We start from the raw sequence: 26077 nt of genomic DNA, 5'->3' as shown, positions 1-26077 counted from the left end.
ATGTAAACTTTTTAATGTAAAGTTAAAAATTAATAAAATTTAATAATATAATGGAATTTAGGCTAGCAAAATGAAAAAAATCACGGAGGCAGCTGAGACGTCAAAAAAATTACTTAGCCATATAAAAAAACGTCGGACATTGGGTAAAAAATTTCCACATTCTCCAGTAAGTTAAAGTACTTCCACTAGTAAAAACTTAGCTAAAAAAAACTATCCACACTATAATAGTTTGGCTTCAGGCACACACGAAAAGATGTTATTCAAATCATATACAATTTTAGTGGGAGAGTGTGTTGAAAACAAATTTTATAAAAAAAAGAAAAAAATGGATATAATAATTTATAAAAAATAATAATAGTGCTTAAGTAAATTATAAAAAAAACTCTTAAAATGAAAACCCATTAATGCGTTTTTCTTTAGTATAACTTGTCCTAAGAAGCAATAAAAATAAAAGTTAATAAAACTTTTTAATTATAAAAAAATCACAAAGTTCTTAATGTAAAGTTAAAAACTAATAAAATTTAATAATATGATGGAATCCAGGCTAGCAAAATAAAAAAAATCACGGAGGCACCCGAGACGTCAAAAAAATTACTTAGCCATGTAAAAAAAACGTCGGACTTTGGGTAAAAAATTTCCACATTCTCCAGTAAGTTCAATTACTTCCACTAGTAAAAACTTAGCTAAAAAACTATTTAAACTGGTTTCCTAGCAAAAACCGTTTTAGTAACTAATAACTCAAATATGCAAATAATCTTATTATTATCATTTTATACATGGTGTAAATAAAATTATAACTAAACATTATAAAATAAATTAAATTTTATTACTTTACTTCTACAAATAAATTAAAACCTACCTCTCATGCACTAATAGCAACAGCATAAAATACTGGTTAATAACAAATAATATAAACTAATATCATATACCATACCTAACTCAAGTTATTTAATTAAGCATTTTTATTAATCACTTCTAAAGAGGTTGGCCTTAGCAATTTCATAGCTTCGATTACTTTTATCAACAAATTTCGGGCTGAATATGACATTTCTTCCAGCTATATTACTACATTCGTCACACGTAAGGACATACAAGATCATAGCGTTCGTCATAAGGCACTTTTTTCTTTCTTTCTTTCTTTTTTTTTGGCAGAGGAAGTAAACAAATATGGAACAGATGGGAGTGTGGACAAAGAAAATGTTTGGAACATTGACCAAAGTCGATTTAATTATGAAATATCTTCATTGTCAACACGATCTCACAGCTGGTGTGTTGCAGTCTGTGCATAGGTCTACAGTAGGTATATGTAAAAATCAGAACATAAGAGGGAACAGACAATGGTGAAGACAATTGTAAACAAAAGAGAACAAAAGAGAATGGTGATGGTAGGGGAAGGGGATACAATATGAGACGATAGAAAAAACATGGTTTGGAGGTGGGGTGATGAGAATGTGTATATAATTCTTTGACGGCATGTAAACAAAAGGATAAAAGAGAAATGAAGCATACAACGCTATGCAGCTACGCCATGCAGCTGTATGTTTTTAAAAAAGAATAATTGGTGAGAAGGATAAAAGAGAAATGAAGCATACAACGTTATACAGCTATATATTTAAAGAAATACAAAACAAAACAAAAGGTTAATAGAGGATAAAAAGAAATCAAGCATACAACGCTATGCAGCTGTATGTTTTTAAAAAGATTTTGTAGGGTGGTGTGGGAAAAGGCTTGTTGCGAAAGATGAATTGTAAACAAGAAGAAAGAAAGAAAGATTAGCACCAGATGTTGATAGCGTGGGAAGATAATACGTATACGATGGTTTTCCAGTTGGGATGTTTATGAAAAAATAATAATTTTAAGAAAAATGTTAGAACCTTGCAGCCGATGGCGGAAACGCGACGCGGGGCGGGCGCGGGAAGGTGCGCGGAGGCGTGCGCAACCGGAAAACATCCGCGTGTGCGGACGCGAGCGCGTTACGTCATTTGATTTTTTTAATTTAAATATTGATTTCTAAAAATTATATGTATAGTTTTGTTAGCGATGGAGAACCGTCAGTTTGTCGAAGACAATGTTGAGAAGCGTAAGTTAGACGATGAGAATGATACTTTTTGTAAAAAGAAAGTAAAAATAGAGGACTATCCAAATTCTCCCGATTCATCATTTAACGAAACACAATTAGAAAGATATGAAAATGATAATGTTGAAGTTTACCCATGTTTATCATCTGATAGTGAAGAGACAAATGATTTACCCGATGACGAAGTGTACGAGTTTTCGGAGGATAACGTGGATTCTGAGGCGGAATCAGACGAAGGCCTGGTATCAAATGTGGGTACGCCGACACCTTCACCTGCTTCAGCAGAATTAGGGTGGAAGTGTGAATGCTGTGTTAACTACCTGGATGTGAACTGTATTAGAGACTATTGTGAAATGGAATCCAAATGATTATTTGATATGCTATGCATGTTATTGGAATGATACATTTCATTGGACTCATGAATGTTTTTATTGTGATGACTATATTTTAGGATTACGTGTTTGGTCTGTGCTGATGACTCCACGTGTACAGGACGAATTGTTTAACATTTATGAAGAAACACACACTATTGGACCATTAACAAGAGACTATTTTAATATTACATATGGGGAACTAACAATTGATGTGAATGCAAGAGAAGATCTTTTGCGTATTTTACTTGAAAAAGAATGCGTATAGTGAAGTGTGTTAAGAAAACATACTGTGCAAAATGTTTTCCGATATTAGTGTATGTGTATTATGTAGAGAAGAAAATATTAGTGAAGTTTGTGTTTTAAAAACTATAAGTTTATACTTACGTTTAAACAATATTTTTTGTGAACAATGCTTGCTGCATCCTGAACATGAATGTTTATTTTTTCATGATATAGGAACTTTTGCTGTAGAATATTTATCCAACGATATAACTCTTATTGATTTATTTGAAGTGTTTGAAGAACACCATAGTGAAATTTCAAGTATAAACTATATACACAAAGCGCGTGATTGTTTAAAGAACACTGAATTTGTTGGACAAATTATACCGTTTTTCTTAGAACGTAAACATAAAATTTCACCATGTGTTAATGAATACATTATTGACATACAAGATTTTAAGATTTCAAATCATGAATTTATTATACGTGAATTTTGTTTAACTGCGTGTGATGATACAGTAAATTTGCATTGTTTAATAAAATCGCCAGTAGAATACAATGTACTTCCGTTAGGTTGTCAAAAACAAATTGAATGGTTAACATTAAACTTACACGGATTAACTTGGAATGATAAATGCGGTTATACTGTATCACATATACGTAACCTTATATATCAACTTTGTAAACAAGATGCAACCTTTTATTGTAAAGGTGCAGAAAAAACACTTTGGATTAAAAATATTTTTGCACTAGCTAATGCTATTGATTTGGAAAGTAAACAGTGTCCACCATTAAACACATTGCATGCAAACGTATTTAATGATTATTGTACTTTTCATGAACAAAATATTAAACTTGAGAAAAAATCAGGATGTGCATTTCGTAATGCACAACAATTATGTTATTGGTGGAAGTTTCAACGTACCATAACATTAACTAATGCATTTGCAAAGTTGTAAAAAGGAAATGATATGTTCTTGTAAATAAAAATACAAGATTTTAAATTGTAAATAAAAATTTTATTAAGCTATTCTACTTGTTTTTCTTTTTCATTATATTGGTTACATGATTGAATACAATTTTATCATTTTGTTTAAGATTATTTTTTCTGAATAAATTTAAACATTCTTGAAAGCTTTTCTTTCGTACAATATGATGCAGAAAGTACAACACAAATTGCCCACACAAGATTGAATTATCATCTTGATATGCGGAACTATTTGTAAAATATATTTTACAATTTTTATTTAAAAAGTTTTTATTTCTTTTGGAAATGGTAAAGCTAGGCTATCGAAATAGTACCCTCTTTGATTTTCATCAATGAATACACACACCCAATGCGTGCCACCTGATGATGAATTGCTTAAATTTATAATAAGTCCAGCTGGTGGTTGTACAGTTTTTGGTATTCTATCAATAGGATAAATGCCATGCACATTTGCACCAGTAAGTTTATCACGAAGTATCACTTTTATTAAATCATCTGTGTACATAACTTTTGTTTTTAAATTCACATCACTTCACTTCACTTTACATCACTTTATACACGTATATGTTGGAAGACCTAGTGGGGAATACGGAATATTCTCATAAAACGAAATAACATGCCCATAATATTATTGACAGATTTTTTAATAACATTTCCAATAACGATAAATGGTGCTAACGCATAAAAAATACTTTTGAGAAACTTCATAGTATGATACCTTGCAACTCTTTGAATAATCAAGCAAAAAATATTACAATATACAATGTTTAACACAATTTGTACCAGAAGGGCACATGTAATTCATATGCTTAGAAGTGACCTCCTATACTTCTTTTATTAAAATGATACTTTTAAAAAGTATTATCAGTATATATATTTCTATTTTTATCAATTTGAATTAAAGAATCAAACTGGGCATATACAATACATGTTATAGGTTCAGTTAAATTTTCAGAAAAGGAAACTTTAACATTTACAGGTGCATCACGCACAAGGTCCCACGTACAATCATCTAATGTTGCTGTAGGTGATAGAATAAATGCATAAAGAGTATAGCCGTGTGGATATTTTTCAGGAGTAATAGTATGTGCATTATCTTTATAATATAAACCAGTACCAGAAAACAGAGAATGGTAACTTAGAAGGTACAAATTGTTTTCAAAATTGGGGGTGAGGGGACTGGGAGGAAAAGATTTCGATCCAACTTGTAACTGCAGTTTGTTAACGTTAAAGTGTTGAAAATGAAATGGATTTAGTTCAGATTTTCCATTAAATGCCGAATTGGAAACAAAACCGATAACAACACCTTTAGGTACGTTACCCAGAAAAATATTATCAAGATTGTATGAATTAACGTTTGCAGGAATAGCATACGATCTTGTTTGAACTCTTGTAAGGGGATATTTTGTTGTTTCATGATTCATATTAGTATTGATTTACATTGCCAAATGAGGTGCAACATCAATGCGACGTATATGTAGAGTAACATCTTCAAGTTTTACTTTATAAGAAGTATTTGCAGGTGACATTAAACAAAAAGCATCTTTACTGCGATGTAATTTTATACGAAGACCTACTTTATTTACAAGTGCTCTTGGTAATCCAGCAATATCTGTATACAAACGCCCAAACATTTCAAACGATTTACTATTTTTAATATAATTAGCACGTTGTTGAAAACCTACATTATCAGCAGTTAATGTATCAAATTGTTTAGCGGTATCTTTATACCACATACCTAATTTCAAATGTGTATCAGAAGCATCACGGGAATAATTTAATAATGTTTAAAGGTATGTACGATAAGGATAAAATCCTGATGAAGAAGTAATTAATTTATCATTTAATGAAATGTCAATTTGACTAAATAATGAATGTAGGAAATTATTTGTTGGTGCTACAACATCGGTGTCAGCTAATGCTGTGTCATCAGGTTTTGTAATTTTACAACGTACGTAAAGATAAAGATATGCAGTATGAATAAATTCTCCTGTTTCACCGGGAATAAAAAATTCAATAGGTCCATCAGAACTTAATGTTGAAATTGGTCGATTTTCAGCATTAAAGCAAGATTCAATTGCAGTTTGCGTCATTGGAGTACTAAATAAATCGAAATCGTTGGTACAGCATTCAACACTGCTTGAATTAAGTAGTGCCATTATGAAAATATATCTGTAACACGACTTATTTTTCTTTTTACTTTTCTTTTGCTTTTGCTTTTGTTAGTACGCTTACGTTTAGTTGGAGGCCCAAAACGAACGATTGCTGGAGCTTTACGCTTGCGTGGCCGTCTCTTACCACTTCCAGTTAATAACTGACCAACCTTGTTAACAGCTTTTGTCTTTAATGTTTCACCAGCTTCTTTTACACGTGCACGAACAGATTCTTTAAATGGTTTATCTTCTAATACATCACCCGCTACTTGTATTCCCGTTTGTAATGCCTGTCGACCTAAAGTTTTTGCACCCTGTTTAAGAAATGGTAATGCAAAACGAAATAATCCTTGGAAGAAACTACCTATACCATGTCCCCGTTGATATACAGGTCCTGAAAAGTATGGGATACTATGTCCGTAATGTCTTCTAAATTTCATTCTGAATAAAATTAATTAATTAATTAATTTTTATTAGGAGAGCGCTTAAAATGAAGTGTAACACTTAGTGTCCCAGAACGAAATGGCAAATTTCGTCCTGCATGATCTTTTAATAGTATTTCAATACTGTTAAATGAAAACTTTGCAAGTGGTAGATAATGAATATCTTGAAATGTTATTGTTTCCACTTTACCATATTTAACATCTGATATTGTTACAATACGTAATAATGGGGCTTTTCTATCACCTAAAATCTGATATTGTATGATATCAGTGTAAATAAATATTTGATGTGGGTAACCAATATCAACATACGGTTGTTTAATTCCACGTCTATAGAAAACAAGATCTTTATGTTTACGAAGTCCTAATTGTAATGCTAATGTTGGTGATAATAATGCTCCTTCAACACGGTTAGTACAATCTACTTGTACAATATTTGATACAGAAAATTTTATGTCTTTTGATATTTTATTTAATTCATCAACGATATGATGTGCGGAGTGGTAATATCCACTGACAATTTTACTTTTTTGTGCTTCTTCATTTTTTATTTTATACCATATGACATTTTCCCCGTCGTTAACATTATAACATGTTAAAGGAACATGCAATTCACTTAATCCTACATACCAATCGGTTTCTGATAATTGAATATTATTTTTTAGTTGATTTATAAAATGTGTTGGACTATTTGTAGGATATACATCAGTACTACCGTTTGATACAAGTGTAATGTAAAAACTATCATCTATACTTTCAGAAATCATTTTCGTTTAAAGTGAAGTGTCAAGTTTGAAGTTCCAAATTCAAATGGCTATTTTAAACCGTGCTCATCTTATAAGTTTACTTCAATTGTGTTAAAATAAGATTTTACAACTTTAGCGTATTGTGGTGTGAGAAATAGAAAACATTTTACATTTGCATGCTCAATATTATATGCACTAACTTTACGAAGTAATGGTCCAATATCTTCTTGTTGCTTTACAATATCAACACAAACATTAAGAATGTTTGGTATATTGTAATCTAAATTGCATAAAATGTTTGCACGTGTTATTTGTGGTACTTCTACATTAGCAGGTTTTAGAAAAACAATATCTGTAAACGCAGTTGAATTTTCATTTATAAATCCAAGTAAATGTTGTAATCCCTGTGTCATTCGAATGACAAAAAAATCTTTTAATTTTAAAGAATGTTTAATTCCAACTTGATTTTTATTTTTATAATATTTTAACAAGCGCAAGTGTTCAGGAATCATATCTAAAATGGATGTAATAGAAGTATAGTATCCTGGGGTAATATTAATGTTTGCAATTTCAACTTCATCATTAATGACGGCTTCTATTTCAATTTTTTCATTTTGACGAACATTATAAAAACTAAAAGGTACATTAAGCTGTGTTAATGCAACATACCATTCTCCCTCACTTAACTGAATAGGTTGTGCTAGCTTTACTATAAATGAAGAAGTTGTATTATTATTAAATTTCAGTACTAGCATTTGAAGGAAGAGTAACATAGAAATCATGTTTTATCATTGAACTCATTTTGAAGATTGAACAGAAATTGTTTTAATCCATGAATTCATACTTGACGGATATCCTAACCATTTTACATACATCATACCTTTCTTTCGTTTTAATACTTTTTCGATTTAATATGTCTTGTTTGAATTCACATTTATTTTTTGTAATTCTTGTGTATAAAATATACCTTTAATTTCTTCATCATTCCAATCTTTAAATTTATACGTAATAGGATTTGTCGGAATACATTTATCAACAATAAAAATTTCTTGAGACCATTTTGGTAAATATCCCTTTTCTAACTTATGTTTATATTTACTAACACGTACATAATCACCCGGGTGAAATTTACATGTTATTTTCTTTTTATTCATTTTATCACCGTACAATGTATTCCAAACTTGATCAACATTAGAATGAGTTACATCTGCAGGTGCCATTTTAATACTACTATGATACGTGTAATTATAATTTTTTACAATTTGCTCTAACACATCTATATAACGATATGTATTCTTAGCAGTAAAATAACGATACAATTTTTCTTTTAGTGTTCTTATAAATCGTTCTGCTAATGCACATTTAATTTCTGAATGTACACTATAATGATTAATTTTATATTCTTTAAATATTCGTTTTACATAACGATTATAAAATTCTGTACCTAAATCAGTTTGTACATTAAACACAGCAAGTTTATATTTTTTCAAAATTTTTCTGATTGCTTTTGCCATTTCAGGACCTGTTTTTGTTTTTAAGGGAACACAATACGCGTACCGAGAAAAAATATCTATACAACATAATATATACTTATAATTTTTGTTATACTTTGCAATATTTTGCATATCTGCTAAATCCATTTGTAATGTTTCATTTGGTGCACTAACATAATATTGTTTACGTTCAAACACTTTACGTGCTGGTGCATGTAATGTATACGCATCTTGGGATGCTAACCATTCTTTAATTTTCTTTTTCGATAAATTTGTTTTTCTTTGTAGTGATTTAATACTTGATAAAGCAGGATTCGTATAATCATAATATAATTTTGGCAATTTTACCATGTTTTACATTTTATAATCTTTCCAATTTTTAAATATATTTGCTACGTTTGTTGGACTTTTTGATTTTTTAACTTTGCTATGTGATTTAACTATAGGTGTGGAAATAAATTCCCGTGGTACATTAATATCATCTAATAAACTTTTAAATTCATGAATACCTATGGGATTTCTAGAATATTTACGTGTACGAACATCATTTACTAAATCGATAATATTAGATCCTGGTATTATTTTTCCTTGAATACGTACTGTTCCCGTTTGATCCCAATGAATTTTATCAGAACTTAACTGTTTTAATAATAGATCTGTTTTCCTTCGTTGTGTTTTCGGTACTGAATGTAAAATGTCCGATACAATGGGTAAAATAGAATTATTTTTTTCTTCAGCTGATGATGTTTCACCAACATCTTTTTCAATAATAGGTAATGTGATAGGATTTTGTGAAACAGATGAAGTATAATTTAAATACTGTTGTAATGCCTGCTGATACAATTTCCATTTTTCATCAACACTAAGATTACGACGTTGTAAAATATTATTCATTTCTTCATCTAAACGTGATTGATGTGAATCTATTGATTTCATATTTGCATGAATTTGCTGCATTGCATTTTCAGGAACTAATATCATTTTACGAAATTCTGACATACTTATCTTCCAAACAAACTACTTGCTACTGCACTAAGTAATGGTCCTAAGATTAATAGTAAAAACGCACCACCTTTTTGTAATAAAATTTTCTTTTTCTTATTAAGTGCTGTACGTTGTGCAGATAAAGCACTCAAGATCTTTTTATGTCTACGTAAACGTTGCTTCTGACGCGAATTCAATGGAATATTTCCTTTTATTGTGTTTTTAGCAACTTGTGAAATAGTACGTATTAAATCACCAGATGCATGTCGTATAATTTGTTTTCGCTTTGCGCTTTTGCATTTGCACAAAGCACGGAGAGTATCAATGTGTTGTTTCACCTTCAACATCTTGAACTAAACTAAACGTAAACGAATGAATTACTGTCTTTTACATTTGCATATACATGCAATGTTTCATTAGGAAAATATTTGTACGTAATCGTAATGCATCATTTGTTTTTTGAGTTAAGTCAAATAACAAATAAGTGTGAGGTTCACGTGTTACATCTTCGAACACATTCACAACTTGTTTACTATAATGTGGCATAATTTGTCTTGCTAAATATTGTATTTGTAATTTATCACGAGGATTTTTAAATACTATAATATAATGTGCATTTAAACTTATATCACGAGCATGTTTTTCTTTTGGAAATAAATTTTGAGCAATAAATATTACTGTTAATTTTTTATGATGTGCATATTTTGTAAATAAGTTTGCAACATCACCATTGGTTTCAGACATTAAGTCATCTAATATTAATAGTGAATTTTCTTGTATTTCAAAATTATTCAAATCTAGAATACCTTCTATAAAACGAATTTCTGAACTTGCATCTAAATTTGGTATGACTGCACCGTAACACCATACAATTTCATTAAATTTCATAGTAAACATTTGATCACGTTCATTTAATAATTGATTTACAAAACATGTTTTGCCTGCACGTGAAGGACCAGCAATTAAAATGGTTGATGGATGTTGAAACTTTAACATCTTGTATTAAACTGAATGCATAAAATACATAGTTTACTTTATATACAATCATTTACACACTCACTCACACAATTAAGAAAATAAATTAAAAATAAATTAAGAATAAGTTAAAAAATAAATATTAAAACTTGAAATGACTAGAATCACAGCTTAGCTGTTGTTATGAGTATACTTTGATCTACAATTTATGAGTTTGCACAGCAAACGATGGAATAAATAAATAAATAAATAAATAAATAAATAAATAGTGATACTCTACTAAAGTTCTGTTAAAAATAAATAAATAAAATCAATCACTTATAAGCCAAGCTAAAATTATTATTGTATGTATCCATGAGGTAAACTTCTTGTCTTTGGTACTGGTTCGTTACTTTGTATATCGTCAATACGTTTACGTTTTTTGTTTACCTCTTGGTGTGTTTTTGTCTCTTTACGTGAAAAGATAGTGAAGCCCTGTTTCCGCACAATGCTATTTGGATTCTCTATAGTTGTACAATTAATATTTCCTGTCACTAATCCATAGAAACTCTCAAAGTTTATTCTTTGAGAGGTCCTATCATTTAGTGTAATTCCCCGAATTTTGAAAATATTCCGAAATTCTCCTGCGGCATTTTTAAGCCGCATACTATATTTTTTTGGCCCTAAGCCTATAAAAGTTACAAACTCCCACCCTTCTTCAATTTCATCAGTGAGATCACCCAAATAGCTTCCAAGCTTCAACGGAAATTCCCTATCTTTTTTACACGTAAACATAATACTGTCTGTGTCACAATAAATTACGTCTTCAGGTCCTACAGTCACAAGTAAGTCATATAATTGTAGCCTGGCCCATGAAGTAATAAAACCAGCAAGCACGACATTGGAAAATTGCAGAGGTACATTTTCAGTTTCCAAGTCTTTATATGTTAGAATAAGATGTTCATCACCAACTGGAATAACACTATGAACCTCATATCTCGGTGTAGCAAGGTACCTATGAAACTCTGCCCCACTATCAATAATTACACATTGTGTCATATCTGTACGTTGACCCCATTTTCCGTATAAGGAATTGAGGTACAACTTTGCGCATTGTCTAAGTCCAGGGTTCGACCTAATATTATCTTTATTTAATTTTATGCCTTCGTGAGCATTGTAATCGTCAATATATTTATCTTTGTCTTCTTCAGTTTTACACCAAGCAGGATAGCCTGATGCTTCCTGCTTCATCTGAAGAAACGTATTCACATAGTCCCGGAATAAACTAGGTGAATTCCGATCTTCAGAACCCATGAGTTCACATTCCCATATTTCATAAATTTTGACGATTTTATAACCGTTTTCAAGAGCACGGTGAAGCTCTGGTGTACGAAAAGTTCCAATTAATGCACGTTCAGTATCACTATGTGTGCAATTATCAATAGTTTCTCCTTCCATACATAGCCTACAAAGTCCAAATATTAATCGGCTTTGCGCTACATACGGTAAGATGGGAAAAAAGAGTTGTTTAGGAGCCAATACAGTACATTTTACAATCCCATGAATTTTTCCCACAACTGGGAAAACCGGCCCCTTATGTACCTTAGGCGCCCCCACCGGAAGAGGTTTCCTTGCCATTACGTAGGGGTATAACGATGTAATATCATAATAAAGAATCGATTCATCGTCCGCACAATTCACATATGAACGGAAAACTTCTGTTCGTCCGCCGTTGTAGCAACTCTTAGGAATAAGAAAGTCTGCGGTACTACTGCAATGTTCTTTAAGGAACTTTTGCAAGTCTACATCTGTGCGTACTTTATCATCCCAAGAGCACTCCCATATCTCATACAAATTCATTTTGAGAATTTCTGTGAAATATTTCCGACTGATTTCCGTGTGTTCATACCTTTTTTCAAATGTGTTGTACGGACCATGTGCATTATCTATTATGGCGTTACGGTTATTTGGACAACACGTTTTACAGGCATGCCAGTAACATCCCATAAATTCGAACACGGCATTAAGCTCTGCATTGTATCCGTCAACATTATACCTTCCAAAAGATTGTTCTCCGTTTCGTCCAGCATGCTGGATTTCTATACCCAACTGGTGTTCCATATACTTTAGCCATTTCATTGCTTTTTCACTGGTTTTCGTTTTATAATGGTACCCCAAAGGTGGTATAACAGAAATACTTTCTTCTGGAAGATATGATTTACGATATGTTTGCATGGTTAAACTTGCAATCGTAGACGATACTAGACAACATTGTAATCCACCCGTTTTCTCTTCTATAATATTACTAAATTTAATAACAGCTTTTGTGAGAATTCTCACATCATTTTCACAATACTCCAGCATTTCCTTTTGCAAATTAAATTGCTCTCCCAATTGCACCCGTTCTTGGTGCCAACCCTCCAACCGCTTTCTTTCTTCAGCAGATCGCGATTCAGGATCATAGTACTCTATTCCCGGATATGGTCCTACATAATTTTGGTTCTCTACTGTATTAAACAGGTATGGGAAATCTCCCTTTTTTAAATTTTCTGAAAGGCCTAACGTTTTAGTTAATTTTGATAATTTTACACCAACAAATAAATAACTATCTCTAAAAATTATTTTATTATGAATAGAAATACTAAAAATCTTCTGACCCTGAATTAAAGTTTTCGGAATAATATGCTGGGACTCAATGAGAGATCTCAAACAGAAAATGCTGTCAAAATGACTACCATTGTGACTTATGACACATACTTTACTAAATATGGGTCTATGTAATAAAATATGTGTAATAAATTCGTCAATGGTTTTAAAAGAAAACGAGCGGTTACCGTTTTCTCCACCACATGTACTGCAGGCTTCATCAATGCCTTTGTTCATACATTTGTGGCATACGTGTCTAACGCACACCAAGCAAACAACGTGTTCCCTCTCCCCACGCTCATTTTTCTGTTTGAGCATGGTTTCTACGTCAAAGACAATGTAAAGAAACCTCTTGATATGAGTAGGTTTTACTTTCTTCACATAACATGAGTGACCTTCCTGTACATGTTCACGACACGTACTGCAAAAGTATTCACCACATGTATGATCAGATTTTCGTGTTCTTAAATCATAGAGTGCATTACAGTTGATGCAAACTTTAACATATTCACAAACATTCTTGCCAATTTTATTACCTTTTAAGTGATTGTCAAAACAATCACCCCTAGTAAAATATCTATTGCATGCATTGCATTTCATTTTACACATTGTAACATCTAGTTTGTGCATATGTTCACAAGATGAACACATTAACTCACACTTATGAAATCGATTGTCACCATTAAATCCATTTAAACAATGTAAGCAATACTTTCTCTTTCTTAAAAATGATGTTATTGTACGAATAGGACGGAAATGCCCAATACTTCCCCTTTGATCGTAATAAATATAGATCCGTTTTGCATCCTGCAACTCTGGTCTTTGTACTTCTGTTTCCGGATAACGTACTCTAAATTCACGTATGTTTTGGGGCACTTTTTCATAAATAATAATTTGGTAATTTGGACTTAAATGTTTCTGAAATAGTTCAACATCATTAAAATCCATTCCATTTTTTGCTTTAAAGCTAACACCTGCACGTGTACAGAGGGCAATAGCTCTACCTTTTAATGTATCTGTAGTTGGATCTGTTAAATAACTCAAATTTCGTTGTGAATCAGTATGCTTTGCTATACCCCAAGCAATACTTTTAGGCAAACAAAGTTTCTCATTATCGGTTCCCGGGAGCTCAACCAAATGTTGTACTAAAAATTCATTTAACGGTAAATATTTGTCTAGTGTTGAATTATTATCACGTGTTCTTCCAGCACCAAACATCGAATTTACTATATGGAAACGAAATAGGATATTATTACCTAAAAGGAAGTCTTCATTACTATTTAACACTCTAGTAATGGAAGCTAAAACGGACTTAGCAGAAATATCTTTGCGGCGTCTCCATGGAACATACACTGCTTTCTTATCCTTACTATTGGAGGAATCAATGTACATTCCAACAAAATCGTTAGGTCTCGCATTGTTTAGTACATTATCCAATGCGAAGTTCATTAGATTTTCAATATAGGCCGCAGGATTTCTAATTTCTTCATTTCCCATTGGCCTTACCGCAATTTCATGTCCCACCAAGTTAAACTTAGTGAAACTTTTTCTGCTTTCATGTACTACTTCGAAATTACCTTCCCCTGTATTTTGAACATCTGTATGTCCGCTACGTTCACTTGGAGGAACGTAACCGGAGGTACTAGGCTTTGGAGACCCCATTCCGTAACCACGAGTATCCCGTGAACATTGTACACTTGATACATGTACTTCATTATTTACAACATCCACAGGATTTTGTCCATTTTCACATAACTCGTTTAATAAAGCCTCCACATAATCAGATGATCCAAACTCATCGGAATTTACTAAAACTGCGGAATTTTGAATTGTTTGTGTACCATCTGTTGCTTCATTTTCTATTTGTTCATTAATAATTTCATCAATTAAATTGAAATCTTCTTCTTGAAGTATGTTTTCCAAGGTTACATTTTCTTGGTGGACCAAGGTCACGGAATTTTCAACAGATGGCATCGCATTATTATGAACCAAAATAAAACGCGATCCATAATTACAAAATTCGGCTACCTCTGCTGCATTTATCCTATCACCTTGTGCGCAATTAAAATAATTAAAATGTACGAGTTTGTCATGGGCCCACTGGTACATGACTTGTTCACGGAAAAATACGTGTGTGAACAAGTCAATGATGTCAGCACTAGACATCGTGTATTGCAATATAAGTGCTTGATTATCATAAGAAAAATTAAAAAGAGCAGATAGCAAGGTACCATACCTTTCACTGCCACGGAATCCCTGGCGTTGTTTGTCCATAATTTTCCACCAGGTCTCCAACACGCGTTCCTTTGTATTGAGTCCTTCAATCACTGCCGCCAAGTAAATTTCATCAACTTCATTGAAATCTTCAACCATAGATGCACCAAGAAATTCCATCTGTAAAATATAAAAACAAAAATTAGTTTACAATAAAATAAATACAACAATATATAAAAATACTGTGTTATATAGTTAACATTGTTATTTACTTTACTTCTACGCAGCGCTACTTATTTTTCTGTTAATAGAACACTCACAGTGTGATCATATTTAAATTCTGCAAGAACTTCGTTGTTAAAATAGTGTGTGATCATATTTAAATTCTGCAAAAACTTTATTGTTAAAATAGTGTGATTCTATTAAAACACGTTTTATGCATTGATAAAACAAATTTAGTTTGTTTTAAAATGGGATATTATTGTAAATATTTATCAGTTTACAATTTAAAAATAATACTTTATATACCTATATTTAATCAAAGTATAAAAACATTATCATTCAAAAATGTATAATATATATAAATATACTTACGATGATCTTCTAAGTAAATCTGCTATGTATGTATAATAAACTTGGTTAAAATCAGGATTCCTTCCTTCCTTCCTTACTTCTTTTGTTTTCTTCTTATCTTGTTTTCAATTTCAATAACTGTAACAATACAGTTAATATTAGTACTCTTCTCTAAATATAATATTTTAGTATTTCTTTAAATATATGTTTCTATAAATTTATTCAGTAAGTAAATATCGTGTTGAAGGTATGGTTACCAGCAAACATTTGATAACGTTTCTTCATTCATGCGTTATATATACTATACTGGTCACAACGCACAAAAAAATAAACAAAAGAAATTCCTAGCATTACTAAGAAAGGAATTTTTAAACCGGTAACACAAGTTCAAAAATGAAATTTGCTCTTGCGAGTAATTTATTAGGAGAATATAAATAATTAATATATTCGGATCATCTTTGGTATGCTCACACGAAATGTTCGTGTAATTTATTACGAAAGGTTAAATAAATAAGGAGTTTGCACCGCAAGCAAATTAATAAAAAATAATACCACAATTACAAATTACATCACGTTATGTAATATTACTGTTACTAATATAAAATATGTTAAAGCACCTGCGTACGAGACTACAAAACTAAATGGTTTTGGGTATGAGATTACAAAACTAAATGCCTTTAGGTACGAGATTATATTTCACGCCACAAACCGTGTTACATCCTATACAGGTAGTAGTGTTATACTCTGTGTTGATATTATAATTAATTTCGTTATAAAATTACAATTATTCCCAACTACACATATATCTACTAATATACTTTTCAAATATATCTTTCTAAGTTACAAGTCTTTTGGAAGTTACATTTAATAAACGTGTAAAAAAATAGTTAATACATTCTCATGCTTATATTCGGTTAAGTTATTAAAACTTTGGTAAAGTTTGTAAAACTTCGGGAAGTTCGGTTAAGTTCGGTAATTTTCGGAACCATTCGTGTGGTACAATTACCAACATGTATAGGAATTGTGTATAAACGCTTATGTTTATGTTCGGCAATGTTCGTAAAACTTCGGAAACGTTCGGAAATCTTCGTGTTAACTTGTTCAAATTTCCAATTATTGGTGTTTTATAATAAGATAATACAATATTTTAAAAATAGCTTAAACTAGTTTAATTGTAAATATTTCAAACTTAAACATTCCAATTAATATTATATTATAAACCTTATTACATATACTACATATCATTAATGCAAAGAAAACACATTAAAATCCATCCGCTATGTTTGTTTTTTTAAACAATGCCATCTGTACACATAACTTTGCCATTAGTGTGTATAAGAGTGTGCGTGTGTGTACATGTACCATACCAAGTTACCGAGTGTTGTTTGTCCGGTAATACCCCGCGCAGTTTCCGGGCGGCAATATTTTACGCGTCCCGCGTCGCTAAAACCTTTTTCCAGGCGCAAATACCACGCGGCGCGCACCGGTAGCGGTAAAAAAGGCGCGAAAATGGTATTTATTTTAGTAATATCATTTATTTTATCTATTAATATAAAAATATATACTGTAATAAGCATATTTCCAAAGTTTCAAAAAAATCGACGCCATATTGTTTATGCAAATTCATTAAATTTTTATTTTCAATTTACAATGTTCTAACCTGTATAGTAGTGTTCCTTAGGTCCTAACCTTCAAGAAAATACTTTTCTTTCTACGACCATTAGTTTACCGTAAAAAGCCAAAAATAAAAAAATAACATTTTGATCATCCCTTGTATAAATTCGAAAAAAATAAAAATTGTTCAAATTTATCATGTAGGGTGTCTTTCTATGTAGATTTTGACCTGATAAATCGATTTCTGTAGTCCATTTTGTCCTACGATTAATAGTTTACGAGATATGATCATTTAAATTTATTTTCAAGTTATATTGTTCTAACTGATATCATATTGTTCCTTAGGTCCTATCCTTCAAGAAAATACCTTTCTTTTCTTTCTATGACCATTAGTTTAGCGTAAAAACGTAATGTCACTCCGCCCTTCCCTTGTAAGAATTCGAAAAAAATAAAAATTGTTCAAGTTTATCGTGTAGGGTGTCTTTCTATATAGATTTTGACCTGACAAATCGATTTCTGTAGTCCGTTTTGTTCTACAATTAATAGTTTGCGATTTATGATTATTTAAAGTTATTATACGGAAAAAATCTTAGTCTTTTCCATCAGCGTCACCTATATAACCATGATTTTCAGTACTATGCATGTTTTTGTGTGCTTAACATCAAAACTTTTCGGTTTACTGTTATTTGTAGAAACGGCAATGCCTCATACGTTTACCGACAAAAATATTTTGTCATTTCCCGTGTTTTTTTCCGCCATATTTTAGTTGTTCGTATACAGTTTTCGTATGTGCTTCAAACATGGAAGAGGACGGCGTTTTGTGTTAGGTATGTTTGAACATTTTAAAATTTCTATAATTTGCATGTGCTTTCCAATAGCTTTACATAAGCATATCTCATACTCAAAACCTAATTTTTACCCCTTCAAATGGTACACATATCTTTAAAGTAACGCTAAATTGCTAAAAAAATAATCACTCAAAAGCATTTACATATTCACTTACAGTCTCAATTTATTCTCAATAATTCACCCGTATAATCATATTTCGTATACGCCACTGTTCTCAAGTCCTTTGGATTGTCTTAAATTCCATCCCATTCAGCGTCCATTAAAGATCGCTTCAAGCATGGATAGCAAGTATGCACATTCACGCTTTTTTCCCATCCCTCTCTCACACATACAAATATACATACATACACATGGAACATCAATAAATTATTGATAAGGCAGGCAGGCTCACTGGTAAACCGTTCATTTCTATTCCTACACCCCAACCAAATATTTCATGACAAATCGTATGTTTGAATTATTTTATAAATTGTAATAAACAAAACATTGTGGTGTTCTCCCTTTTTTTCTTTTCATGAGAGCAACGTCTCTCATTTAGCCTAGCCAGCATAATCGTGGGACGTAAAACTCAAGATTTAATTGTAGTTTTACTGGTTGGGGTCCCCCCTCCAATCAACATGTGCGTAAGTTTCCTCAGTGTTTTCACGTTTCCTCCCACTTTCTTCATTCCACCATTTCATGAGAGCAACGTCTCTCCTTTACCCTAGCCAACATAATCGTGGGACGTAAAACTCAAGATTTCATTGTAGTTTTACTGTTTGGGGTCCCGGGTTCGATCCCAGCCCCCCACCAATCAATATGTACGTGAGCTTCCTCGGTGTTCTATCGTTTCCTCCCAATTCCAACACATGCCAAGTAAACTTTCTGATAGTAGCATTTTCATGACAAACCTCAGGTTTGAATTATATTATAAATTGTCGTAAACAAAACACTGTGGTGTTTTTCACACTTTCTTAGCTTTCTCTGTAAAGTGAAGCAATATAAAAGATTCATTTCACATCATCACCATCTCCTTTACCCTAACCAGCATAATCGTGGGACGTAAAACTCAAAGATTTCGTTTCCTCCCACTTGTTCATTGCGCCGATTATTCCATCATCATCCACTTGTCTTAATCATCAGTCTTCCTTAGACTACCGGGCAAAAGCGTGGGACGTTAAACTGAAATACTTCTATCCGTTGGTACCTAGCGATTTTAAAGAAAATGTATATTTCATGTTGTTACTTTCAAATGATCAATCCTGATTAGCATAGACGCATAAAACAAGCTCGCTCTCTCACTCAATCAAATTCCATTCGCGCTAATACAAGAAAAGTATGTTAAGGGAAAACGCCCCCCCTCGCTATGTTCACAAATCATATCAATAAAACGTATAGGAATTCTTACCTTTTAATTGTAGAAGAAATAAATTTATTCACAGAACAATCACCAACTACGCAACACACACACACACACCTAATCAGATAATAAGATACATATATAATCTACATCGCGTTTTTAAACACGGTGGTTCCATCAATCTTCTTCCCTCATACTTTTTTTCAAGTTAAAGCACTGTGGGCGGGGTGATCCACAGCTGGTACAAGAAAAAATCGGTTCTCATGGTCAACTTACCAAACTTTTAAAATAACAACAACATATTAAGAAAGCAGAAAAGAAAAAAAAAGAATTATCTCTTCTAAAAGTAGAAAAAATATAGCATGCAATCATTCACATTTGCCTTCTCATTCACGTAAACAGGGGTAGTCTGTTTTTTTTCTCATGATTTTTCAACACACACACACACACACACACACATATATATATATATATATATATATATATATATTCTCTTGGGTCTTGTAAACACGAGTTCTCTTTTCTTGCATCATTACATCTTTCTATGGCTTGATAAATAACAATATAATTGGAACTCTCTTAGAGCCAAAACACATCATGCATCACTACACATCAATTATCAATCACACAAAGTATGAAGGTTCTCTCTCTCTACCTCTCTCTCTTACCACATCACCTGTTCTTTCTCTCTCATGTTATTCTCAATTTTCAATACCCCACCTCCCTCATCTCCTCTTCAATTCAACCATTCAATTGAATTTAGTCCAGCTGGTGTTGTTTTTCACCTCAACTTACATTATATTACCGGATGTTATTGTACACTTCCCCTAACATCATCACCACTCTGTTATTCTTCTATATATCAAATATTGTCTCCCCATTGTGTGTTCCCTCTCCTTCAGGACGGCCAAACATTCTATGAAATAAAATTACCTTAACTCTCCATAAGGAATTCAAAACTATTCTTGGCCGTAGGTATATGTTCTGATTTTTACATATACCTACTGTCTACACACAGCTATACGATTGATGTGGAGTTATCAATGAGTGACAAATTAGCTAACAACCGCTATATATGTTTGCAAGAGCTACAAGGCACTTTCGCCCCAAATGTTTCAAAGAAATTTGAAGCAACATGTCCGCAAAACATTCATGCGGAGGCAAAAAAAAGTGTCAAAATGACGAAAGAACATATGAAAAGTTTACTAACTAGCGTTCCTGATGAACATGTACATGACGATGCAAAGAACCTATTGCTGTGTAATTCCTGGTAAGGCCATGATATAGATCATACTCTCTGAGATTAAATCTTTCCGAACAATGATGTTACGTTCAAGATGTTGCCACAAACAACAAAATATTGCTAACCTCTTGATGTATACTTCTTCAAACAATATAAACTGTACGTGAAAAAGGATCGTTGATTTTGTAATACTACAATATATATATATATATATATATATATATATATATATATATATATATATATATATATATTAAAGCACAAGTAAAGTTTCACCATCGTCATTTAATCATCAGACTTCACTTTTTGCTATACAATCAACTTTCTGTTCCGATGTACAAGCTCATGTTACAATGTGCTTGGCAAAAAGCAGATTATGATCTTGATATATCAATATCATTGTTTGAAAATGTAGTTACATGTGTGGTATTTGATATTGGACTGCTTGAATGCAGAAGTACTGCTGAATGTTAAAAAATGGCTTTAATGAGACGTGCACTTCGTTTTGTTTCACCTTGCTCTCACTACTTCATTGAAATCTCACACCTGCACTTTGAGGACTGAAAAGCGGGACAACACTATCAGGCCAGTGGAAAAAGTTTGTTGATCAGATAGCGTAAGTATTTTAAGCAGATAGAAGTATAGCAATTGGTCCCCACATTACAATATGTGTGTTTTTGATCCTTTTATATCGCCATTTTGTTTCTTCGCGTTACCAAAGTTTCTCTCTTGGACCGTGCAGAGGAGATCATTCAAATGCCTCTCATGGTAAGACACGCAGTTTTGCATGCAAATGGCTCTTACCACTGTCTTTAGGATGAGTAATTTATATTCTAAACACATTTTTGTGCGGTTCTGAGCGTTCGAGGCCACGCAAATCCCTTGTGAGTAACGGTTGTTAAGGGCATTTTTTTTTTGTATAAGCCACACGTAAAGGGCTTTTTTATGCTTAAAGCTGGATGAATATGTTTGCGTAGTTATTTAAAGTTATTATAAAGAATATATTTTTAAGTTTTTAGCACATGAGAGATGGGTGGAGGAAATATTGATACTTGTAATTTTTTTTAACAGATATAAGATAATTTGTTTAACAATAAACATATAAAACTATAATTGGATTTAGTAAGAAATTTGACATAGTTAAATTGAAGTGAAATTATTTAGATAGTTTAATTTTAATTTTTTTTACAGAGGTTAATATTTTCCTCCTACTTGAGTTTATAGTTGTTTTGCACCTTTGACGATTTCCCCATGGTTATGGCCTCTATAATTTGATTTTTTTGCCATTTTTTTATCAGATGTTTTTTTATCATTAGATAAAAATTTAACTGAAGACAGAAGGAGAGTTTACAGCTTTTTTTTTTTTTGGCCAAGCGGCATTTTTGAAAGAGAGAGAAGCAAATTTATAATGGTATTTACCTTTGCTTTTAGGGTCAGGGGCATTCACAAGATTATAATTTTGAAATTGGATTGTGAGTATTACTTTTATTTAAACTAATATTATACAATCTTTTATGTATACAGACAAAACTAATATTAAAAAATACCCGGATTGATTAATTATCATGTGAGCACTAAGTTTTTTTTAAAGTTTTATAGTTATTGATATTTGATATTTATTACTATTTGTAGTTTTGTTTACTTTGGGCAGTTCTTTTTACTGTGGTACTTTTTTTTACTGTTTTTGGCTCTGTTTTGAATTTGTATTTTTAAGAGATGTTATTTTTTGTTTAGGCTGGGAGTTTGTTTATTTTTATTTAATTGAATTAATGCTATAGTTTTTTTTTCTAATAAGGTTTTTTTAAACCAAGTTCTTCTTGCCTTGACAGAGTACTAACGGGCTTAGAACGTTGTTTATTAAGTTTGGTTTATTAATAAAATTTCTTAAGTAAGTTTGTTGTTGCCCTGTCCTTAAGGGATTAATAACGTTGAATAATCCCAATTTAGATTTTGGTAATTGACTATTATGATGTTTACTATACAGTCACAACATAATTTCTAAATGTTGTTTCGCTTACTGAATGTTTCATTAGCGAGTATTAAACATTTTTTTACTTTGGCTATAACTAATAAAAAGTGATGATTACTTCATTTTTCACTAATATCATAACTTACTGAAAAATAATACTCTTGCAGTTTTATTGAAATAGTGATCACACCTTGCTTAAATTGCTATGGCGGACACAAACTGAGTAAAAAGAATTGGCAGTTTGCGGCGGCTATATGTCAACTCTCTCTCTTTTTTTTTTTTGCCTATGGTTTTCTATTTTACTTCCGCCGGTTGTTTTTCAAAAAGTTTAGACTTTTTTTATTTCCATTGTTTTGGAGGTTGTTGACCTTTTCTCTGTGTGATGTGTCACCCGCGTTTGAGGCGGCGTTATATGTACAAGTTTTGTAACTAATTTAAAATTTACGTATTGTCACTATTTTCATTATTTGCCCATAAACTTGGAACTTATTTTTACCCACCAGTATGTTCCTTTTTTTAAACTTTATTTTAATTATTTTAAATCATAGTTTTCAGTTTTTTATTTGTAGTAGGTAGCTTAGATACAGTTAGGAAAGGCAGAAGCAGGAACCTTTTTTTTCTGATAGGTACCGCCTCTGGTGGCCGAATTTTAAAGTTTAAAATTTAAAATTTAAAATTTAAAATTTAAACTATACTTAGGTGGCGGATTGAGAGAATTTGTTTGCACTATTGTTTACAATATTAAAATATGAATAAATTGAGATTAAATTTTTATGTAGGACAAATAATAATGTCAAATACAACATGATACATAATTGTTTTACATATTTTTTTAAAAAAATTTTGGAGCTGTCGTCCTTTTAAATGCTAGATAAACAAACAAATCCGTCTTGGTGGTGCGTTGTTTGCTCCTTCCTTCCCCCAGACACACCACCTGTCATCATTTAGAAGTGGCTGAGGAAAAACCTTTTGGCAGAATGGAAAGTATGTTGGAAACGAAATATCGATGCGGGGTCGCGTAAAACATTTTTTTAACGAGTATCGAAATTTCCAAGAACATTTTAATGTTAAATATTACTTATTAATAATATACCATTTAAATCTGGTACTCCTGACATAAACGCTGTTTTTTTTTCTTTTTTGTCAGGCTCGCCTACCAGCCAAATTTTACTTAACGTTTCTTCTCAAAGGTGTGAAAATACACGTTAGATTGAAAATCTAACACCTGTTGTAACAAAAATGTAGCATTAAGGTGTATATCTGCAAGCAATAGAGTGAGTTTGGAAATAACAATAGTTGCTGGTTAATGCTTTTAACTTCATTTTATTTTTCTGATTTTTGTTCCATATAGAATATACGTTATAAACCTGCAGTCTTTTGGGCCTGCCCCCTACTTATGTTAGCTCAAAGGTAATTGAACTCTTGGCTTTTAATCCTGTCACGGTGTGTGATGCGAAAGTTGAAATTTTGTAAAGATGAGTGTTTTTAGACAGAGATTTTTTTTAGTAATAAGTTTGGACTCTAACATGAATACTATTTTTTGAATATACGGTGTACATACTTTTATTAATACATATTTACATATTAGAATTAATCCTAATATAATTACAACTTATTTTTAAGTTTGGCTATAAATTATATTAATATGTATATGTAAATTACTATATTTACATTTTGATACGCAACTCACGTTGGTGGTTCTGGCAGCTTACACGATGATAGGTTTAATTTTTTGGGAGGGGGCAAGCGGAGGATAAAGGAATTATTTTTGAGGGGCGACTGTTTTTATATACCGAAAACAATAGCTTTATATTACGTGAACTATATGACAATAAAGCATGTTTGGGGGCAGCCGAAGTAAGCGCAATGGCAGCCATCCTTTTGCCCCCTCTAGCTTGGTCACTGGCTCTATTTGTTATTTTCGTAATATCACTGCCCTGAGAACTCAGAGGTTCACCAGTTCAAGACAGAAATTAAAGAAGAAAAATATACATAAGACATTTGCACCTGTATGCTCTGTAATGTCACAGTTGCTGCTCCTCCCCTCAGTAAACTTCATGGAAAGGGAAGGAGGAGACCGAGAACCTGATGCTGATGAGAGAGAAGCAATGCTGACACGCAAACAAGAACATTAAAAGCGTTGTCAATGGTTTTGTAGAATGCCAACACCTATTTATTCTATTCTTCTACCATCTCTTTCTCCTTTGCTTAACGCGTCTCTCAATGCGATTCCTCTGATTGTAAAAATACTACGAACTCTTACGTCATATATAGGCCAATGCAAATGACTGCACTATATAGTCATCCCATGGGGATGTTGTAACTCTAGTTTCTTTTGCTCTTGGCCCAATACATTGGCAGCTGATTATACATTGGTCTTGGTTGAAAACATTTAAATTCCCCACTATTGTAAACCAGCTCCATCTTGAATGGGCTCTCGACAGGACGCTCAATAATAATTACATCACACCTAACTTACACTATCTTTTTTCTAAAGTTTCCTAATCCTCGTATTACATTAAAAACTAAGGCAATTACTAGTACCTGATTGATCTTCAGAAGTATCCACCTCTTGTATTGCGTTATTATACCAAATATGAGCCACTGTCATCCTATTTTGAGTGAGTGTTCCTGTTTTATCCGAGCATATCGTTGATGTGGATCCCAAAGTTTCCACAGCTTCTAGGTTTTTCACCAAACAGTTCTTCCTCGCCATCCTTTTTGCTGTTAGTGTGAGGCATACCTTATGTTGAAAGTAGAATTATCAGGGTCATTATTTACAGGTTACAAATAAGTAATCAGTAATGCCTAGTTTCACAAAAATTCCTACATAAATAATGTATCGTATCTTAATAGATAGAATCATACATTATGAATAACGAAATTTATCTTAATTCTATACGTGTATCTTCTTGCGAAAACCAATTATGAAATATTCCAGCAGAGATATTTGAACTTTTATAAATAAATTGATCTTAATTTGTAAGTTACATTGCCCATAATCCTTCTTCAGGATTGTTAAGTGATATTTTCAGAGTTGATGCCATCATGAAATTAATAAGATTTCTGGGCTTTCGGCATGTATGGCCATTTAGCCCGTCACCTAAGAGGGATGACGTCCCTCGGTGAGCACCCTATTCAGGGAAAGGGAAGCAAAGAAGCAGCCTGGGACCTATACGTTAGGTACCAACCCGGT

General features: G+C 32.1%; 1 protein-coding gene across 1 annotated transcript in view; it reads right to left on the bottom strand.

Moving 5' to 3' along the window:
* LOC145664181 (sodium/potassium-transporting ATPase subunit alpha-B-like) overlaps positions 1-26077 on the bottom strand; it is a 465697-nt gene that overhangs the window by 167783 nt on the left and 271837 nt on the right. Inside the window, exon 8 of the mRNA XM_081730619.1 lies at positions 25426-25624. Within this exon, the coding sequence (XP_081586745.1) occupies positions 25426-25624 (199 nt within the window). The remainder of the gene's footprint in view (positions 1-25425; positions 25625-26077) is intronic.

The sequence above is a fragment of the Thermobia domestica genome, chromosome 11 (genome assembly GCF_964235325.1).
Source record: "Thermobia domestica chromosome 11, izTheDome1.hap1.1, whole genome shotgun sequence".
Classification (NCBI taxonomy): domain Eukaryota; kingdom Metazoa; phylum Arthropoda; class Insecta; order Zygentoma; family Lepismatidae; genus Thermobia; species Thermobia domestica.
This window is presented reverse-complemented; position numbering and strand designations above follow the sequence as displayed.